The sequence below is a fragment of the Callithrix jacchus genome, chromosome 10 (genome assembly GCF_049354715.1).
Source record: "Callithrix jacchus isolate 240 chromosome 10, calJac240_pri, whole genome shotgun sequence".
NCBI lineage: Eukaryota > Metazoa > Chordata > Mammalia > Primates > Cebidae > Callithrix > Callithrix jacchus.
Genome location: NC_133511.1, coordinates 18561184 through 18582559, shown reverse-complemented (window position 1 = coordinate 18582559; position 21376 = coordinate 18561184). Strand labels below are relative to the sequence as shown.

At 58.6% G+C, this 21376-nt stretch overlaps 1 protein-coding gene across 10 annotated transcripts in view; it reads left to right on the top strand.

The window, feature by feature from the left end:
* Positions 1-2141: 2141 nt before the first annotated feature.
* The window catches only part of BCL9L (BCL9 like), a 30997-nt gene continuing 11762 nt past the window's right edge, over positions 2142-21376 (top strand). For 2 of the 10 annotated variants that reach the window (XM_035264795.3, XM_078339658.1), the window contains exons 1-5: positions 4017-4187; positions 9387-9440; positions 18547-18648; positions 19893-20278; positions 20944-21063. In XM_035264795.3, the coding sequence (XP_035120686.2) occupies positions 4102-4187; positions 9387-9440; positions 18547-18648; positions 19893-20278; positions 20944-21063 (748 nt within the window). In that variant the 5' untranslated portion in view covers positions 4017-4101. Of the gene's footprint in view, positions 2828-3722; positions 3944-3981; positions 4188-9386; positions 9441-18546; positions 18649-19892; positions 20279-20943; positions 21064-21376 lie in introns of those variants that run through there. The other 8 variants (XM_078339659.1, XM_035264793.3, XM_078339662.1 and 5 more) reach the window with 8 other exon arrangements.

Here is a 21376-nt window from a genome sequence, read left to right as displayed (position 1 = left end):
CTGGGCTCTTAGGAATCTTTTGGGGGCAAACAGACGTGTGTGTGTATGTGTGTGTGTATGTGTGTGTGTGTGGTGAGATAAAACGTGAGGAATACTCTGTTAGATGCTATGATGGGATAGGTGGTCAGAAGAGATGGAGGTCAGTGAGGCTAGAGCTATCTGGGGACCATCTGTGAGGAGGGGCAGGGAAAAGGGGACGAGGAAACAGCAGGAGCAAGCAGGCTGGCTTAGTGTCCTTCCTACCAGACAAATTCAATGCTTGTCACTTGGTATTAATTCTGGGTGGGTGGTGACAGTAGGAAACAGGGAAAGCCCCCAGGGATAAGGAGACCCAAATTCTAGTCCTGGGTTTACTACTTTGTAGATAGGTAGTTCTGGGTAAGTCCTTAGGTAATACAAACCTCAATTTCCTGACCTCTGTAATGGGAACATAATATCTTTCTTGCAGGTTTGTGGTGAACATTAAAACGTGAAACGTTTTTAAAAAGTGCTTTGGGGCCAGACATGATGGCTGACGCCTGTAATCCCAGCACTTTGGGAGGCCGAGGCAGGTGGATCACCTGAGGTCAGGGGTTCGAGACCAGTCTGCCCACATGGTGAAACCCCTCTCTATCAAAAAGTTTATAAAAATTAGCTGGGCGTGGTGGCAGGCGCTTGTAATCCCAGCTACTCAGGAAGCTGAGGCAGGAGAATTGCTTGAACTTGGGAGGCAAAGGTTGCAGTGAGCCAAGATCGCACCAACTGCACTCTAGCCTTGGTGACAAGAGCAAAACTCTATCTCAAAATAAATAAATAAATAAATAAATAAATAAATAAAGCTGGGTGTGGTGGCTCACCCCTGTAATTCCAGCACTTTGGGAAGTCAAGGCTTAAGGCGGATGGATCACCTGAGGTCAGGAGTTCAAGACCAGCCTGACCAACACAGAGAAACTTCGTCTCTACTAAAAATACAATATTAGCCAGGCATGGTTGTACATGCCTGTAATCCCAGCTATCTGAGAGGCCGAGGCAGGAGAATCGCTTGAACCCAGGAGGTGGAGGCTGCAGTAAACTGAGATCTCGTTATTGCACTCCAGCCTGGGCAACAAGAGTTTAAATTTGAAACTCCGTCTCGAATTTAAAAAAAAAAAAAAAGCGCACTGGGTCTGCACTGGCTCACACCTATAATCCCAGAACTTTGGGAAGCCAAGACAGGCGGATCACCTGAGGTCAGCAATTAGAGACCAGCCTGGCCAACATGGCGAAACTCTGTTTCTGCTAAAACTACACAATTAGCCAGGTATGGTGGCAGGTGCCTGCAATCCCAGCTTCTTGAGAGGCTGAGGCAGAAGAATCGCTTGAATCTGGTAGGTGGAGGTTGCACTGAGCTGACACCAAGCCATTGCACTCTAGCCTGGGCAACAGAGCGAAATTCCATCTAAAAAAAAAAGTGCTTTACAATTTATGTTTCATGCATCGATCGCCCTATAGTGTGGTGAGAGAGAGAGAGAGAGAGAGAGAGAGAGAGTGTGTGTGTGTGTGTGTGTGTGTGTGACAGAGAAGCACTTTGAGGTTAGGTTAGGAGAGTTCTTTTGAGAAGACAAAGGTTTCACTTCCACAAACATTTTCTTAGCATCTACTTTGTGCTGCTGAGGATTGAGATGAAAAAATTCAGTCTGTGTCCTCAAGGACCTCATGGTCTACTAGGAGGACATGAATAAAGAGATGTTCAGTGCATTATGGATGTGGGTGGGTACAATGAAGAGGGGACTCATGCTCAGTGCTGTGTGTGTGTGTGTGTGTGTGTGTGTGTGTGTGTGTGTGTGTCCAGGCATGTCCAGGCAACTTTCACTCCTTCCAATCAGTGCAGATAGGAAGGTAGGTTTGTCAAACCTTTCCCTAGCCTGGGATGTTGTTGGTGCGTCCCCTCCCCAATCCTCAGGAGTGGGAAGGAGAGAAGGCTAGAAACCCCCCTCCCCGTCCCCGGGCCAACCTGCCTCCCGCTAGCCGGTCGGGCGCCTTACCGAGTCAGACCACTGGGAGGCTGGGGGAGCCGGGTTGGGCGAGGAGGCAAGCGAGATGGGGGAGCTCTTATTTTGACAGGGGCCTCTCCGGGCTCTGGTATGAAGGCAGAAGGAGGCAGCCAGAGAGCCCCAATGCTTATTCAGGCTGGGGAGTGGAGCCGAGTGGAGGGGCGATCGAGGCTCCGGCAGTGCAGGGGAGCCCGGGGAGGCGGCGGCGCGCGGCGGAGCCAGTGGCTGGACATGCCCCGGACCCGGGGCCGCTGCACCACCGCCGCCGCCCGGAGCCAGCCGGCCGGACGCCCCCACGCCTGGGTACCCCGGCGCCGCGCCGCCCGGGGGCTGCGACCGGGACCCTCGGCGTCCGAGCAACAATAAGCGCCCAGACAGCCCCCTCCCCGCCCAGCGCCCGCCATCCCCGCGGGCTTCGGGGAAAGTGAAAGGAGGAGGCGAAGGAAGGAAGGAAGGAAGGAAGCAAGCAAGCCAGGGAGGAGGAGCAGGAGCCGGAGCCCTGAGGTTCGGGGCCGAGACCCCAGCCCCGCGCCCCGGCCCCGGCGGGTGTGCGCGCTCTCCCGCCGCTGCCCGGCGCCCACGACCATGCTCCACGGTTGGGAGGCAGGAACCCAGGCGCCCAGCGATCCCCGGATAGCCTCTCCCTGGCCGGGCTGGTGTTGAGATCAAGGCGTCCAGGCTCAAAAGATCACTGACCGCCCGCCCACTCTGCATCTCCAACTGGCGAGCAAGAGGACCCCCATTCACACACCGACCCTGACCTGGTCATGGCGTCCAGCTCCGGCCTGGCGTGAGGACCCCCCAATCCGCGTGAGGTGAGGGGTGGGCTGGGGGCAAGGCGAAAGTCATGCCAGGCCAACGGAGGCGCGAGAAAGGAGATCCAGTCTGAATCGGGGAGGGGGAACACAGTCAGATTGTCTCTTGCTCTTTGGCACGTACCCCCCAGGCTGTTTAAGGTGTGGGGGATGCCCCCAGGGTCAGTGGAGGCTATTCTTAAGCCCCCAATCAGGTTGGCAGCTCCAGAACACAGTGGGGAGGGCTTAGGGGCAGCCAGGGGACCCTGCCACCCTAGCGCAGAGAACAAGGCCGGCCTTGGGCCAGCTGGAGCAGCGAACCTTGCCCTGGGGGCTTCTGGGAGATGTAGTCCCCCTCCCAGGCTCACCAACCCCTTGGGTCTCAGCACCCCCGCCCTCCTCCCCTGGCTGATGGAGCCTCCAGAAGGAGGTGGGTTGGGACTGGGAAGAACTGGGGGTCACCCTTTTCCCCCAGGCACTGCCTATGAGCGGTGGGGGCTGTGACTGAGGAGTCTCTTCTTCCAAGGCTTCTGAGTGATGTGGGCTTGGCTGGGGGGTGGGGCAGTCATACAGTTCCTTGGAGGTGTCCCTGCACTGCTAAGGGGAGGTGGCCCCTGCCTTGGACCAAAGGAACCCTCGGGGAAGAATGTAGGAAAAGAAGTGAGGCTGAGGCTTCTTGCTTGGCTGGGGTAGGTCCTATTCCAGGGCTGCTGGAATTTGCTTTCAGAAGCGACTGAGGGCTACTCTTTTCTGAGAAGGAGAATGTCCCTCGAAGTCTAGGAGTCTGGAGGGTGTCTCTCTGGAGCAATGAAGCTAGGATCAGCTTCTGTCTGTCTGTCCAGCTTCCTTCCTTCCGGGTTTTTCTGACACCCCCTCCCTCCCTCCTCCTTCTGTCTGCTGCTTGGGGTGTGTGTCTGTGTCTGTCTGTGTCTGGGGGAGACTCTACTGTGGGGAGGAAAAGTATTGCTGAGAGAGGTGACCTGGGCATGTGTTTGAGCCCTCAGAAAGGGGATCCAAGGCTCCCTGGATCTTTTGCCCTCACTCCCAGCCTTGGTTTAGGGTGAAAGCTGTCTGTGCAATGTATCTGCTCTAACCCTGCTGCTACCTCTGAGCAGCTTTCTGGATGAGACCTCCACGGTGAGTGGCCTTCCACTCTCTCCTCCCTCTCTTTTCAGCCTCTCCAGGGAGCAGCCACTTCCGGGCAGGGGCTGCCTTGCTCTTCTGCTGCCTCTCAGCATGGGCCTGGCTGCCTTCTCCAGGTCAGGACCCCAATTTCATGACCCCAGAGGAAGAGCATGGTCAGGCCCTGTCTTTCTGGTGTCAGCTCTGAGGCCCTGCTGATAGAGGCTTCAGGACAGGACTGGGGAGAATGGGTGAGAAGGTGAGCAGGGAGAGAGACTGGGAGGCTGGTGCCAGGAAGGAAGGCGCTGCCTCCCCCAGGTGATTTGGCTCCTTGGCCTCGGAGAGCCAGGTCTGGAAGGCTAGCCTTCTGGCCACCTCCGTCTAGGGGTTCCCTGCTTACCCGTGTTGCTCCTGAGTGGGGTGGAGTGATGGTTCACAGAGGGAGGGGTGCTGGGGGGAGGGTAGAATACCTAAAATCTTGAATCCATAGCCACACCCTGGGGGCTGCCCTCAGAGAACTGAAAGGAGGCTCTAACTGGCCAGAGGGGCCGGAATGGGGCCGGTGGGAGCTCCTGCCAGGGCTGAGGAGCCCATCTGAGTCCCATTCTCTAACTCCCAGAGCTGGGGCTGGAGCCAGTTGGAGGGCTGGATGGCCAGGGCTGGGTGGGGAAGGCCAGAGCACTGCAGCTCCTGAGCTGGTGCATGTCACTTTGATCAGCGGCCCTGAAGGCTGCCTGGACTTACAGCCTGGAATTTCCTGCCAGAGTGAGTCTTGTCCCCGGGAGTAGCAGGGGTCCCGTGACTGGTGATGGGTTCTGGAGGCCCATATGGAGGCTCAGAATGAGTCTCTACTAGGATGGGGAGTCACGGGACTGGAGAGATACTAGATACTACAGGGTCCTAGAGAGGGATTGGCAGTCCACAGAAATCTAGCGCCTCAGTGGCAGTTGTGGACCTACTGATCTTGATTGTTGAATCTGTGTCGGGTATCCATGACCCTACTTAGATAGTGTCTGCCTTTGGAGTCCTGGTACCTGGGTTAAGCAGGAGCCTAGGCTGGAGGCTCAACTTCCAGACCAGGCAGGACAGTAGCCTCTGGGCAGAGGCCTAGGGGGTGGCAGTGTCCGCTCAGCAAGGGCTGGAATGCCTGGCACCTGCTTTAGATTAAAGGAGATGCAGAGCAAAGGGGGGCTGCCTGCCTGTTGGGGGAGTGGCTAGGATGGAGCTCCGTGGAGTCCAGAAGTGGAGTGGGAGGAAAGGACCAGGGCAGCAGGCAGCAGCAGCCTGGGCAGGAGTGGAAGGAGCCACTGCCACCCAGCTCTGCGGCCTCTCCCCCAGGGAGTCCAAGAGGAGGATCTGGGGGCATCCCCACACTGCCTCTGGTGCCACACGCTGAAGTTCTGTCCCAGCACCCTGGGGCAGCTCTGGAGAGCTGGGGTGTCCAAGTGTCCAGTCTTCCCAGGATCAGAAGAGGCCCACACGGAGGTGGGGGTCCTTTGGGGTTCTTGTGGTCCTGGTACCATGCTGGCTCTTTCTGGGGCTCCTTGGGTGCTGAGAGTAAGGCATATCAAGACCCTGGGCACCCAGGGGTGACAGGGAAATGGCATCCCTTCCTTCCTTGTGCCAGAGCCTTGGGCACTGCCCGGGTGGTGACCTCTGGTGAGGGGAGGGGGCAGAAGAGGGATGGCACCGTGGGAAAGTGGGCAGCCATGGGAGCCAAGCGGGTACAGGCTGGGTGCCGCGGGCAGGGAGCCTCTGCCAGGCCCGCTCTCCCTGGGGTGGGGCGGCTGTTCCGTGGACTGGCTCAACCTGTTGAGCGCCTGGCTGCTCTAGCTTGGCATGTGTGCCTCTGCCTGCCAGCCCTGACAGCTGCCCACCCGTAGCCACATCGTAGGGGCTGCCCTCAGGGAACTAAAGAAAGGAGGCTCTAACTGGCCAGAAGGGTTGGGATGGGGCTGGTGGGAGCTCCTGCCAGGGCTGAGGACCCCATCTGAGTCCCATCCTCTAACTCCCAGAGCTGGGGCTGGAGCCAGTCGGAGGGCTAGGTGGGGAAGGCCAGAGCACTGCAGCTCCTGAGCTGGTGCATGTCACTTGGATCAGTGGCCCTGAAGGCTGCCTGGACTTACAGCCTGGAATTTCCTCTGCCTGGTGCCAGGGCCAGGCCTCCGAGCCCCACCCCCAGCCTGGCCTGACCTCCCCTCCCTTCCCTCCTGGGAGAGCGTGGCCCGACTTTCCCTGGAGGCTGGGGGAGGGGCAACAAGGGCATTCTGGCTGCCGTGGGAGGGGCAACTTCTCGGTGTGGGCATGCGTAGCACTGCCTCAGTCTCCCTGAGAGTCCTGCATCCCTGTGGAGAGGAAGAAAGCCTTGGTTCCCAGGGGGATGCCCACAGCCTGCTCTGAGTGCCGGGATGGCAGGGGGGGGGGGGGACGGGGAGGTCCTGGATCCTGTGGAAGACCCCTGACTCCTCCTGCAGGCCCTTGCCCTCTCCCCATACCCTGTGACCCCTTAGCTTTCCACCCACCTTGGGGCTATGCCAGCTGGTGGGAAGGGGGAGCCAGGGTGCCACTCAGGAGGGAAGAAGGTGGTCACCACTGCCCAGGAGTAGGGGAAAGGACACCGACAGGTTCCCTCTGATTCTCCATGCTGAGGGGGAGGGGCGGCCTCCCCTGCCTTCTTGCTTTTCCTGTCAGTGGCAAAGGCAGAGGCCTCTCCTTTGCAGCCCAGGCCCTCCCTGTTTGGCCCTGGACTGGCTCCCCACTTCCTAACATTGGTGTTTTATTCTAGGCCCCCTTCCACCAGGCTGGGACTCCTCTGCTCATTCCCGGTCCTCCTCCAATGGCCTGGTAGCCCTGGGTTGGTCGTCTTCCCCTCCCCCCTCACTTTCCACTCCCCACCCCCAGCCTCAACTGGGAATGGCCCTGAATCCAGCATTTCCAGCATTTCGAAACCAGGATTGTTTTGAAATCCCTGAGTTCTTCTCCACCCCCTGCAGGCTCCCCTCCTCCCCAGAACATTGCCTTCTAATCTGACTTCACACACTGCACGCTGCAAGTTTGTGTGTTTGAGTTTGTGTGCTAGCACATGGCTGCGTACTACTTTGTGTAAGTGTATGTGTGTGTATGTGTGTGTGTCCCAGTGTGGGTGTATCTTCTGTCAGCAGTTCTGTCTGGCAGTTCTGTGTGATTGGTCGATGTCATGTGTGTTTCTGAGTTCCCCTGGGCTGTCTATGAATAAGGGACCCTCTATGGGTCTTAAGGGGCCGATCTGGAAGAATTTGGAGTGCTTTTTTGGAAATGTCTTTGGATGTACATCTTTGGGAGTTGTGTCTCTGTTGTAAGTTTCCGGGGTACCTCTGGAGAGTGCGTGTGCTGGGGGCATGTCTTGTCGATGTGTGCGTGAGTGTGCGTGCACACATATGCACTTCCTTCTCTCCTCTCTCCTTTCTGGGAACATGTCTGGGGTGTGTAGTCACAGGTCTCCCCACAGCTCCCTGGGACATGGAGTCCTCTGCCCTTTGATAGGGAAGATTCCTGGAGTGAGGCCAAGGCTTCTGGCAGTTCCGTGGTCCTTGGAGAGAGGAGAGTGGTGCAGTGGAGAGACTGTGTGATAAACGTTCCCTGAGGACAGGGTCTCTCCCTCTACCCCTCGCTGACACCTGGCACCTTGAAGATCCCCATACCACCTGTCTACCCTCTTCTAGTCCTGATTATGCAGTAGTGGTTGTTACAGGAAGGCGCAGTGCTCTAAAGGAAAAGGGATGGAGAAAGGGAGTTAACCCCCCACTCTGGGGTCACTTGCTTCATTGAGGGCAAGGAACAGCCAATCACATCCGACCTGGGAGCTTGGTGGCAAATTTAAGGTTCAGAAAAGTTGACTTCTCCAACTAGGAACAAATAGCTGAACAAGAGAAGATACTCATACTTCCAGCATGAGCAGAAGATGGGGAGCTGGAATCCAGGCATCTGGGGTCGGGCCAGCTGCCCTTGTAGCCTGGATCGTGGGAAGTCCTTCTTGATGTTTAATCTCATCCCCTCCTACTGCACTTAGACAGTATTCTACATCAGGGGAGGTTCCTAGGTGTTTTGATTTGGGGCCAAAGCAAGGATGGTGACAGCACAGTCACATGGGCATGGGGTGCAGGCGCTAGGACCCCCATAACCTTGCTGTATCTCAGTTTCCCATCCTGGGATCTCAGGCTAGAATGGAATGCTTTCCTCCAGAAGCACAAATCTTGTGACAAATCAGTGAGGAAGCAGAGTGCTGGGGCAGGGGCTGTTTGTGTGAGTCAGAGACCTGTGGAGACAGTAGCAGGAGGTGGACATAAGGATAAGCTGTCCCTTTTACATCCCCACCCCCAGTGGCCTCTGGTCCCAGAGCACAGTGGGAGGAAGGGAGGGTACAGGTTGGTACAGTGCTCAGCGACCCAGCAGGGGGAGGGCCTTGGCAAGGAATTTCCAGTTTGTTTCTCAATCTCTGTCTCTGAGACATGCACACACGTCACTGCAGACACCTTTAGGAGATGAGCCCAGAAAAGTCATCTAGGTGGTGGAAGGGCAGGGCAGTGCCAGATGGGGCCATATGGAACCAGCCTTGTGCTGGTAGATGCCGGGTGCTGCATGAACCTCAGAGTGGAAAGCTGAGCCCAGCCAGGGGCCTCCTCCCCAGCAGCCCCCATCTCAGGTCTGGGAGGAACACAGGCTAGAGAGGGTTAAGTCTGGTTGGCAGGGACACCCCCCCACCCCCACCCCCGCCCAGTGCAGTGAGAGAGAGGGAGGGGTGGTTAGCAGCTTGCTCTAGTTGGCGTCTCTCCCAGAATTCTTTGGAAAAGAACTCCCCTTTGACCCCCCAGTACAAACTGAGCCCAGCCACCAGCCTCCCTCCCGCCTGCTGTGGGAGCTTCGCCCAGCCCCCTCCTACTGAACTGCTAAACCAAGTCGCTCACCCCAGGGCCTCCCAACCAGACCAGGTCCTCGGGACTTGGCATCTTCAGGGGACCAGGACTATAGCCAAGGAGACCACACAAGGACATAGAATACACAGCCATTCTGTTCCCTGACACAGGATAACCTGGAGGTGGCTGTCGTTAGAATCTGGGGTCCTCCAGCCTCCTCCTCCCTCCCCTCCCCCAGGTCCTCATGTCAGGTCATGGGAGTCCTCTGCCTCTCTTCTTCCTGGTGGGGCCAAGCTCTAAGGGTCTCCTAGTGCCTTCTCTCCTGCTTCCAGGCTAGGGAGGGGATGGCATTGGGGGTACAGCTGGGTCAGGCCTGGCTCCCAGCCAATCCACAGAAGTCCTGGTGGGGTGGCAAATGAGTAGCTCAGAGACTTCCTGGAGCTGCAGGCTGTGTGGACGGTGTGTACATGTTTATGTGGTGTGTTTGTTGGGGAGTGCTGGGGTGCTGGGAGGAGCAGGGTATAGATTGCTGGAGGGGGCTTCTAGCTTTGACCCTCTTTCCACAGGGAGCCCCCATCCCAGACCACACCCTTGAGCCTGAGCCCGACATTATCTCTGAGGTGAGAGGTCTGTGTGCCCCTGTGTGTCCCTCTCAGTCTCCCTGATCTCCGTCTGCTGCAGCGCGTCATCCTGGTGTGGCCTCCTGCTTGGCTTTTTGTCTTCTGGGCTCCCTCCTCTTGGCTTTCTGCCCCCACCTCTCCTTTCATTCCCCTCCCTCCAGAGGAGGGAGGTCTCCTCTGGCTCCTGGTGGGCAAACAGCCTGACCTAGAACCCTAAACCCACCCAGGTGGGGGGGAGTGGAGCTGGGCCGAGGGGTTAGAGCCCAGCTCCAGTGAGAGTCCAGCCCTTCTCTATCTCAGCGGATCTCACCCCCGACCTGCCCCACCCTGCAGGAGGCGAGGAGATTCCACCCAATCGCCCTGGAGGGCAAGGTACGATTTCCTGGTTATCCCAAGTCTTTGCTCCTCCTGGCTGGCTTGGCTTCCTCTGGCTCAGTCCAAGCCAGGGTGGCTACCAGCCATGGTAGTGTGGTTTCTGCCCTGGTCCCCTGGTCCCCTAGCATACACATTCATGTGTGTACACACACACACACACACACACACACACACACACACACACACAGAGGAACAGAGGCCAACCTCTTTCCCTCCACCAGCCCCCCTTCCTTACTTAGCAACAACTCCCTGAATTCACAACAAACACTCCTGAGGGCTCCCAGTTCTACTAGGGAAAGCTGGAGGAAGCTGAGGCCTGAGAGCAGGCGCTTCTCCTAGACGTCCCCAGCAGGGAGGGGCTTCTCATCCCCTCACCTCGGCCACCACCCTCCCCACTGAAGCCACCCCCCCAGGGACACTGAGGAAGTGGTCCTGCTTTCTACTGAGGAATGAAAGAGATGGGGAGCATTGGACAGGTGTGGTTGAGCAGGTGGGTGGGGGCAGGGCTGGGACTCCACCCTCACTGGTGAGCCCCACTTGACCTTTGACCCCCACCTGGGGCCTGTCACGAGCCTGTGGTAGCTCTTGGCAGGGGCTCTGTACTGTTGTCCCGGTGACTGGCCTTATGCTCTCCTCTGACCGGCAGGGACAAGGATGGGTGAGGACGTAACGGACTGGAGTTGGGCAGGGCTGGGGGAGGCTGCACAGGCCAGGCCGGGCCAGGCGGGGACCTGGGCTGAGGGAGTGAGGAGCAGTGCTCTCTCTGATCTTCCTGGGCAGGCCCTGGGCACATCAGGCATGGAGGGAGAGTGTGAGGAGCCAGAGGGTGGGGCCTGGGCACCCATGCTTGCTTTCGTCATCGTTCAGAGGACTGATACCATGTGCATCTGGAGTATTGTGAAATGGCCCAGAACCCAGATGCCAGGGTGTCTGAATTCAAATCCTGCTTCTTCTAAGATTATGGGCCTTAGGCGAGTGATTTCACTTCTCGGCACCTCCCTTTTTTCAGTGGAAAAGTGGGGATAAGAAGAATACTTTCTCACCAGATTGTTCCGAGGATTAAATTAGATGATGCACATGGAGCATTAGTGAAGTTACTAAGTAAATGCTTAATAAATGTTGGGGCTCTTCCTCATCTGATTAATCAGAGCTCTTCACAGGAACTTTTGACCCTCCCAGGGGTTTTGGCAGGAAAGAACTGATAAGTGAGAAGAGGGAGTGTGGGGGTGGGGAAGAGACAGGCTTTCCAGCACTCCAGATTCCTGGGTTCCAATAACCCTCCAGACCCACTGTTTGCTGCCTCGTTTCCCCACTGTTAGTGCCCACTGACATCTTGATTGCAAGTTTGCCAAATAGCCACGGGCCTGGAGAAGGCCCAGGTTGCTTAGGACACGTCTCCCTGCCTATCTCCAGGCTCCTCAGGGCCAGCCCTCCCTCCCTGAGGCTGTTTGCTCAGTTCAGCTCCAGCACTCCTCCCACTGCCCCATCCCCTGCTGCTCAGCTCTCACCAGGCAAACAAGGCATTCCGTCCTTAAATGGCTTAAATGGCCGCCTCCTCTCCTTCCTGGCCTAGGGGTCAGGGACCTGGCTTGGGGAGAAAAGTGTCAGTGTGAAGCTGTGACCTGGATGGCAGCTGTTAGGAGCCCCTCAGGGCCCTGGGCCTCCGGATTCCCTGTACCCTGCCTGGGCCTTCCCCTGAGGGGCAGTGCCCAGGCCTGGGATAATGTGGGGGAGCCCTGACGGGCCTGCTTGGCACCTGCCAGACACAGATGGTCGGGGGGGGGGCATCCTGGATCCCAGAAGGGGAGTGGGGTTATATCAGCATCCACAGTGTGCAAGGGACACCCTCCAGAGTCCTTCCCAGAGCTGCAAGGGAGAGTGTGGGCAGTGCTAGGAAAAGTTCTGCCTTTCTGCCTTATCCCTGTGTGCCGGCAAGGGAGAATGCTGAGTGAAGCCTGGGATGACACAGTGGAGGGGCTGAGGCTTGGGAACTTCTGGATGAGGAGTCCAGGAGTGGGTGGCAGGGATGAGGTACCCACAGTTAGGTGGGGAAGCTATGCAGACAGGTGGGTAAAATCTTCTGGGGATTAAATTGCGGTGGAAGTACCTAGGATCCCAGGGCCCCTGGGTCTGAGGCCTGGAACTTGGCTAGCAGGTGCCCTCTCTGGCTTGGTACCAAGAGGGGTGGGTGGATCCCCTGGCCCTGCTTACCATGTCCCTCTGGATTCAGAGAGGACAACTCCCTTCCATGGGCCTGGGGGATGAGGGCTCAGGGTCTGCCTGGGCCATGCCTCACTGCTGGGTTGGCCATGCCTCCTGTGCCCAGCCCCTGGGGCCTGTTCCTTGGGCAGGCTGGGGCTATTTTTGGGATCGGGCTGGGGCTCTGGGGCTGGTTTCAGATGATCCAGTGTGAACGGGAGAAAATGGGAACAGATGGCTGGAGGGCTCCGATCAGTGGGTCCCACTGGGCGCAGGTTATTTTTAGGGCCTTGTTAACCCTTTCGGGACTTGTGGGGCCACCTGAGAGATAGAGTCCTCTTTAGTTGAGAAGATAACAGGTCTTCTCCCTGGGCCTTCTACTTTCCAGAACTGCTTGTCAGTTGTTCTTTCTCTCCCAGACTTTTCCTTTGAGATCCATGGCAAGAGAGTAGGCTTCAGCTTTCTTCCAGCCCAGGTACTACAGAGTGACTGCCAAGGGGGCAGGCAGGGAGAAGGGTACCTGGCAGAGCGCAGGCTGGCTCTCTTGAGGGAAATCCCCCTTCACTTGCCTCCTGTGCTTTTGAGACATAGTCCTGAGGCTAAGAGAATGGACAGCCGCCCAGCCCCTCTCTGGGTTCATGTCCTGGGTTTGAGTGTGTCAGTAAGCCCGAGATACCCAGGAGTGTGCCAGTGGAGGGACCTGGCCTCTGAGAGGAGAGCAGGGGAGGAGCCAAGTCTCCTTGTATTTGGTGCTGCTAATATGACACCCGCGGGCCCTATTCGGTTGGACACTCAAAGGGCAAATATCTGGACAGTGCCCGCTTTTACCAAAGGCCCACATATTTGGGTGCTATGGCAGGAGGTAAAGATGAGGACATCAAGGCCAGAGGTGGTTTGCTGAGGGTTGGTGTGTCCTAGGCATTCTACCAGTTTCACTACTGTTACCTCACTGTATAAAATTATTCTCATTTTGCAGATGAGGAAACTGAGGCTCAGAGGGAGAAAGGGAAGAACAATGCTCCATAGCTGAGAAGGGGCAGGGTGTGATGGGCACTGTCTGACTACAAACTTAGTTGTTTTGTTTTGAGACAGAGTCTCGCTCTCTTGCCCAGGCTGGAGTGCAATGGCATGATCTAGGCTCACTGCAACCTCTGCCTCCCAGGTTCAAGCAATTCTCTCTGCCTCAACCTCCTGAGTATCAGGGATTACAGGCACCTGCCACCATGCCTGGCTAATTTTTGTAGTTTTAGGAGAGATAGGGTTTCACCATATTGACCAGGCTGGTCTGGAACTCCTGACCTCAAGTGATCTACCGGCTTTGGCTTCCCAAAGTGCTATGAGGCCTGTAATTTGGCCTCCCAAACTGCTGGGAGGCTTGTAGTGGCTCTGGTAATAGGTGTGAGCCACTGTGCTCGGCTTTTTTTGTTTTTTTCTTTTTTCGAGACAGAGTATTGCACTGTCACTCAGGCTGGAGTGCAGTGGTACAATCTTGGCTCACTGCAACCTCCACTTCCCAGGTTCAAGCAGTTCTCTGCCTCAGCCTCCTGAGTAGCTGGGATTATAGGCGCCCACCACCACACCTAGCTAATTTTTGTATTTTTAGTAGAGATGGGGTTTTACCATCTTGGCCAGGCTGGTCTTGAACTCCTGACCTCGTGATCTACCCATCTCAGCTTCCCAAAGTGCTGGGATTACAGCCATGTGCCATTTCACCTGGCCCTCAAACTCAGTTTCTTATTCCACTGCATCATACTGCCTGCCAAGGCCCCAACCTGAGACCTCCTTTGGAAGAGCTTTACTGAATGGGTGTGGGAGAAGAGGCCTGGAGACCGGGGACCCTGCCTGTCACTGCTGTCACAATCCCCTAAGCCCTTCTTGCCTGAGGGTGCCAGAACTGACACCAGAAACCCCGTGTGGCCTTCCTGTCTCCCCTGCAGAGGATCACAGGCATACATCCTGTCTCATCACCCCCACCCCTCCCAGCCTGGCCCACGTGCCCCTGCATCCTGGAGGGTCATGGCAGTCTGGATGTTAATGTGGGCAGAGCTCATGGGGCTCCCAGGTGCTGCTAGTGCCAAGAGTGTGGGCCATCAGGTGAGGTGAGGGGCTAGGACGATGCCTCTGCCTCTGGTGGTACCTGGGGAGAGAGCAGAGCGGGCGGGCAGGCAGACGGGCGCTGGGTGAGGTCCCACCGTGGTGCTCTTGGCTGTGCCAGCAGTCTGCTGCACTCCACTCCTCCCACAATGGCCCCATTGTTCCCAGCAGCCCGGCAGTTTGGAGGAGGTTCCTCCGCCACCCCTACCCCCCTAAATAGGGGCCAGATTAACCCCTTGGAGGACTGAGGCCAGGTGAGGGCCCATAGGGAGCTGCCTTGCCCATATCTGCCTGTTCTGGGAACCCAGGCTTGGGAAGTTACCTTCTACCCACGTGAACCCAGCACCAGGCCACCTTCTGAGATGGGAGTCTTCACTGGGTAGAGAGTGGCACCTGGACCATCTCCCACCCCCACCCTGGTGCAGGTGCCAGAGGACAGGAAGTACCAGTGGGGTGGCGGGCAGAGACCAGATATATTTGGGCCGGTGGGGCTAATTCCAGCCACCACTGCCTGCCCTACTGGCTCCTGAGCTCCTTTCCTTCCTGTGAAACCAGAGCTAGGTTGGGCCTAGCTCAGGATTTCGGTGGATTTAAAGAGGCAGCACCATCCCTGCCAGCCTGGCTTCCTCTCCCCCTCCCCAGGTAGGGTCTGGGGCAGAGAAGGGACTGGAGAGCTTCTTGCTCCTCTCTCACCCTGGGCTAACCCCTCCCTGGTCCTTGCCTCTGTTGGGGTACCAGGCTTTTGGCACTCCTCTCTCCCAGAGCCTTGGGCGGGTGGGGTGGGCGGGGGTGGGCTGTGGTTTCCTGTGTTGGTTGTTTGTGCCTGGCCCAGAGTGCCCGCCGCCTGCCTGGGCTTCCTGCCCTGTCTTGTTTCCTTGTGCCCCCCACCCCCTCTCCACCCCTCCCCCTGTGGGAGGGAGCAGCTGGGGATTGGGTAGCTGTCTTTGGGGGCACCCCAGTACCAGGCCATGATTGCTTCCCGAGGCCCAGACACATTGACAATGACCATAGGAGCCAAGAGAAGCAGGCCTGTCCAAGCAATGCCACTTGTCCCTGCAGGCTGCAGAAGGGACAGCAGGCCAGAAGGGGCAAAACTGCCAATCGCCCCCCAGTACCCTGTTCAAAGATTCCAGACTAGAAAGATCTGGGAACAAGTAGTTTCCATGACCCTGTGGAGCTAGGGTTGTGTGACATTACCCTGGGGCTGCAGGTGGGGTGGGGCTGGAAACTCCCAGGGAAAACCTCCCAAGCAAAAATGGCTGATACGCATGGTCTCCTTTGGCACAGGGTGGGGGGAAGTGGGGAGAGCTACTAGGAACCAGGGCCATGGGAAGGCCCCCTGAGCCTGGAAGTCCCCACAGAGGGTCCCAGAGCAGGACCTTGGTCCTTGAGCAGATTTCCTGCTGGGCTGCGAATCCTTGACCTCCCCACCCACTGAGTCACCACCTCAGGAAGAGGACGTGACCTGAGTGCTGGAGAGACCTTCTGAGGATCAAGGGGTCCTGACACCCAGGAGGAAGGGGATTTGGGACCCTGTCGTCTCAGGCACTGTGTCTCCCTGAGCCAGAAGCCAAGGATCTCATTTGTCCCCTTTGTCCCCAGCAGGGCCCTGAGCCCTCGCCTCATCACAGGGGCCCCTGGCAGCGCAGGATCATAGACCCTCCAAAACATTTTCTTACTCTCTTTGGGGTGGTTTTGAGCAAGCCAGTGAGACTGGTGGACCAGCTGGTGAGCCAAGCAGAGGCTCCCAACATGGGGGCAGCTGGAAGCAGGCAGGTTGCCACTGGATGTGTGAACGCCTGCCATACCTGTGGTAGCTGTGTTGAGCCGAGTCTGTGTGTCACACCTGGGGGCTCAGGGCATCTGGGCCTTCCTCAGCTCCCTCCCCAGGCAGGATCAGGTCCACTTTAACCCTTAGCAACCCTTAGGCTGCTGGCCCCTACCCTTGTGTCACTAGGGATGGGGATGGGGGTGGCGGGTGGGGAAACGGATGGATATCAGGCCCTTTGTCAAGCCGCCTCCTCTCCTCGGGGCACATTCACTCTCCTGGTATGTGCCTGGCCTTCCACTCAGGTGACTCGCACCTGCTCCCTGTTTGCGAGCTCGCTACTCCTCCCCACCTTACCCCCTAAGAGGGAAGCCAGGCGTTGTGTTCCCAGAGCCCCATCCCTTTGCTTTCTCCCACCCCAGGGGCCCCTGGCCTGGTACTGGGAAGCCCCCTTCACTGGGTACTTTAAAACTGCACTGGCTGGGATCAGCCCTCTTGCTTCCTGTCACCAGGCCTTCCAGGTATCTTCCAAGACTGTGTGTGAAGGAGGAGGGGTCTTGAGAGCTGGGTGAGACTTCGGAGGGGCAAAGGGGGGAGGTGTGAGATGCGAAAGTCCTGACTCATCCACGCTTGACTCAGCTCGCCCTGCGGCGGGGTGGGAGAGAGGGGGTGGAGTCCCGGAGAGGAGGGCGACTGGGAGAGTCTTCTGGGGAGGAGCCTAGGCCTGAATGGCCACTAGAGAGGATTTTTAATAGCCCCTTCCCCAATTCTTACAGGTCCTCAATTTTTGAGGCTGTGAACATAAGAGGTAGTGAGTGGCCCTTGCCCTGCCCCTCCCTGCTCACGGGGGCCTGGGCGCTGTGGCTGGAATGTGGGAAGCCTATCTATCTGATGCTGCCTCAGAGAAACAGTCATGGCTGGGGTGGCCAGGTGGGTCCACTGCAGTGTCTGGAATGAGGGTCCCCACACTGCCACATACTGGTTATGTGACTCAAGCTTACATCACTTCCTTTTCCCAGACCTCAGTTTCCTTGTTGTGAATTGGGGTCGATCCTTTTGAGAATCAACGAGTAGGTGAAGGGAGAGCCAGAGAGACGCATGCCAGCCAGGAGCCGGCTCCGAGCCCTGGTGTGTCCAGTGACTCCAGCCTCTGCCTCTGCTCTTTCCTGGTTGTGATGGAGAAGCTGAGGGTGGCGGGCTGCTTCCCAGGCAGGTCCTGGACTTTGGAACCTTCCCCCAAGAGCCTTCCTCCCCAGAGACAGGACTGGAGTGGCGAAGGCCAATGTGCCCTAGGGTTAAGTTGGGGTTAGACTCCCCCAGAGTGGCAGGTGGGGGCCCTTCACCCTGAGGTCCCCGCCCAGCCTCCAGCAGCCCCGCAGGGAGCAGCAGGAGTGTGCACCGGTGTCTGGCCGGGCCTGTCGCCGGGACGAAGCTCCCGGGCCCAAGGCTCCTCCCCTTTGACCGGGATCGGCTGCTGGAGGGCGGGTAGGGGAGGCGAGGGGGGAGCCAGGGCTGGGGGCGGTTGGGTGAGGCCTCTGTTTGTGTAAGTCTGTTGCTGTATCTATGGCCCTGTGCGTGTTTCTTTGTGACTACCAGGCTCAACTTTCTTCGGCTCCCTTGTGGCCGGCCTCAGTCTTTTCATCTGTTCAATGAGTCCGGGCGTTCCCACTCAGCCCTCGGGCAACCCCGGTGTCTCCGCGTGCCCCAGGCTGTCTCCGCGGCTCCCGCTTCGGCCGGCGCTTCCCTGGCCTCTGGCGCGTCTCTAGCTTCCTGGGCTCCGTGCGTGTCTTTGTCTCCCTGTCCACGTGTGAGCTGTGAGTGTGTGTGTGAGTCAGAGTTCGGGTGTCTGTGGGTCTCTGAGCCCCTGTCTGCAGCACCCAGGGCTCGCCAAGCTCTTGCCCGGCCGGCGCGCGCCCAGCCCCTGGCGGGACTTGTCCGTGTATCTGTCCGCGCGCGGGGCCTGGGAAGCACGCTGCAGTCCTGTCTGCCTCCCGCTCGCTGCCTCGCTGGCTGTCGCTCGCTCGCTCTGCCTCCCCGCCCGGGCTCTGCTGAAGGGGGCGGGGTGGGGGTGCAGGGCGGGGGGAGGGGAGGCTCCTGCATTCTTGCGGTCGGGGAGGAATCCGAGCCAGCCTTACTGGTCTCCAGAAGAGCCCAGCTGCAGCCCCGGGGCCCCGCCAGGCCTCTCGCTGCCCGCCCGGGCCTGCTGGGATGGGCACGGGCTAGGCCTCGAGCTGGGGACAAGGCGGGGCGTGGCCCCCATCCCGGGCCTCCTCCACGGCTGGAGCGCCCCGGGGGCGGGGCACGAGGGGTTCCCCACCCTGGGTGAGGGGCGCGTCTGGGAGCGGGAATCCCTCAGGGGGCCAGGGCAGACCTCACGTCCGCCCCACGAGGCACCTTTGCTACCTATCCTTTTAGTGAATTCTGTCTGTGCCACCCGTCGGGGCGGGGGCTTGCTGGAGACTGCAAGCCCCCTGAGGGCAAGGCGCGGGAGGGATGGGGACAGGGCCGGCCTCCAGGATCGAGATCTCATCTCGTAGTCCTCTTTTTCCAGTGCCACCCCACCCTATCCAGCTCCCAAGTCCCAGGGCTGTTGGGTCCTCCCTTCTCCCCTCCCCCTCTTACACCCCCTCCCCAAGTCACGAGTTTTCTCTTTGGGGCTTGTTGCTGCAGTCCGTGCTCCAGTACCGAGTACCTGGCTGGGCCCTGGGCACGCACAGGGGCCGTAGCCCCACTGTGTGTGGGAGCCATGAGGATCCTGGCTAACAAGACAAGGTGTGTGGGTGTCGTGGAGGGCGGGATGTGTGTGTGTGTGTGGAGTGCGGGAAGGGAAGGGTCCAGTGGTGATGGGGCCCAAGCTGTGCTGGCTATGGGAGAGGAGCCGCCCCGGGCACCTGGCTCCCAGGCCACCAGTGGGCTAAAGGGGTGTTGCAAGGAAAAGGCCTGGCCCGAGCAGCCAGCCTTAGAGCCTGGGGCCCGGGGGGCAGAGGGGACTGGCAGCCAGCTATGTCCGAGGCTTCTGGTCCCTTCTAGTTCTTCCCTCCTTAAAATGGTTTGAGCAGACCCCCTCCCACCCTACTGTGGGGTCCGAAGGCGGCCTCTGGCCGCAGTCTAGCTGGAGGTGGGAGCTGGAGTGGGGGGCGGTGCCTGCCTCCCGCCTCCTCCCCGGAGAAGCCGGCAGACAGGGCCAGGCGGCAGCAGCAGGACAGCAGAGCTGAAATAAATCTGAGCTGGTGTGGAATGAGGGGGGATAAATATCCTCTCCCGTGATGTGATCTTTCCAGCGGCTATTAATAGGTCTCCGGGGAGGGGGAGGCGGCGGGGGGAGCGGGCTGGAGCTTAAAGGGCCCGCAGCCTAGGCTGCAGGAATCCTTGGCTTCAAGCTGCACTGCCCATCTGCTTGACACACCGCTCCCCTCCCCCTTTCCTCCTGCTTCTGCCTGCCTGCCTGGCCTACCGGGCCACCCTCCTCAGACCTTCCCCTCCGGCTGTCTGGGCCAGTGGGTACACCCTTGGATGTGCTTTTCCCCACCGCCCCTGGGGAATGAGAGTGGGGCATGTGCAGTGACCCCCAGATCCTGTGGCCCTTCTCTGCTGGTGTTGGGACATATGAGAGTTGAGGTCTGAGACCTTGGAAGGAGTCTGAAGACAGCAGATCTTAGAAGAGAGGATGCTTAAGTCCGATACAGAGGACAGGGTTGCCACAGAAGCTTGCAGGCTGATGGGTGTTGGGGCTGGGGTGGGTGAATTCTGCCAACTCTAGACCCTGGTTTCCATTCAAATTGTGGGGTCTGGGAGTTTTCCCCATCTCCACTCCCCAAGGTGGATAAGGGCAGTAGCCTCAGCCCTTGTCTGAGGAAGCCATGGAGGAGGTAGGGAATAGCTGCTGGTGGTCTTGAGATGCCACCCATTTCCCCCATCCTTCCCCATTATTAGGGAAGGTTGGAAGGGTCAATTAAGCTCCTGGCCTGCCTAGCCCCTAGCAAGGTTAACTTTTCATCTCTCCTACCTTCTCCCAGGTTACCCCACCCCAGGAGGAGAGAAGCTCCAGGGAGCCCGCCGCTGTCCCCCCGCGGCCATTGCCCCCCTGCCCCAGCCAAGCCAATGCACCCAGAAAATAAATTGACCAATCATGGCAAGACAGGGAATGGCGGGGCCCAATCTCAGCACCAGAATGTGAACCAAGGACCCACCTGCAACCTGGGCTCGAAGGGCGTGGGGGCGGGGAACCATGGGGCCAAGGCCAACCAGATCTCGCCTAGCAACTCAAGCCTGAAGAACCCCCAGGCAGGGGTGCCCCCTTTCAGCTCTCTCAAGGGCAAGGTGAAGAGGGAACGGAGTGTATCTGTGGACTCTGGAGAGCAGCGAGAGGCTGGGACCCCATCCCTGGATTCAGAGGCCAAAGGTACCTCGTTTCCTGATCCCTAATACCTTACCATCCCCCATAGTCCAAGGCTCAGACCTTCTGGGACATCACCTCACTGCTCCTTGCTTGTCCAGTCCTCATCCCACGTTCTTCAGAGTTTCTGCATGGGTACCTTTTAACACCCACCAATTGGGTCATTTGGGATTGGGGTTGGCCATGGTGCCACCCATGGAGGGGCCACACAGAGTGGTCGGACTTCTGGACTCCTTCCCCTCCTGCTTCCCCATCAGAGCTCCAGAGGGGGAGAGGGAGGTCCTGTGGAATGAGGAGCAGACCCCAGACCCACACACTTCCCAGGAGCCTTCTGGTATCCCGGCTAGTGAGAGCCTTTTGGGAGCAGGCACTGGGGCCTGGAAGAGTAGCAGCAGCTCCCCCTCCCCCCCCAGCCCTAATTAGAACCAGTTGTGGTTGGGGATTATGCTGTACTTGGTGTTGGGGGGGAGGGGAGACAGGCTTGGGGCTATAGAGAGAAATCAGAAACAAATGGTGGTGTGGTGGGGGCCATGGGCTGGCGAAGTGCCCACCATGGCCTGGACAGTGCTCTCTAGGGTGGGGCATCCTAGAGGATGGGTTTGGGAGGGACCCTGGGTTTGGGCAAATGGGGCCTCTGGGCACTCACTCTCTCCTCGGTTCTGCTTGGGCAGAGGTGGCGCCCCGGAGTAAGCGTCGCTGTGTGCTGGAACGGAAGCAGCCGTACAGTGGAGACGAATGGTGCTCTGGACCGGACAGTGAGGAGGACGACAAGCCCATTGGGGCCACCCACAGTGAGTGCCTGGCCATGCCAGGGTGCTGTGGCCCATGATGTTCCCAGGGGGCGGGGGTGGACTTGAAAGGACTGAGCCTGGGCAAGAAACGAGGGCCTGGGAGCCCAGGATTTTTCTCTCCCATCCCACCTTACAGACTCTGTCCCTCCCTGCACTGCAACAGCCTGGCCTCTGCCTTCCAGAGGCTCAGTGGCCCCCTCTCCCTAGGGACCTTAGATGGGGCAGAATGGAGTGGCCCCCTTCCTGGTCACATCACTCACACCTCTGCCCCTGAATTCCTGGCTTATGCTGCCACCTACTGGTTAGTGGAGGG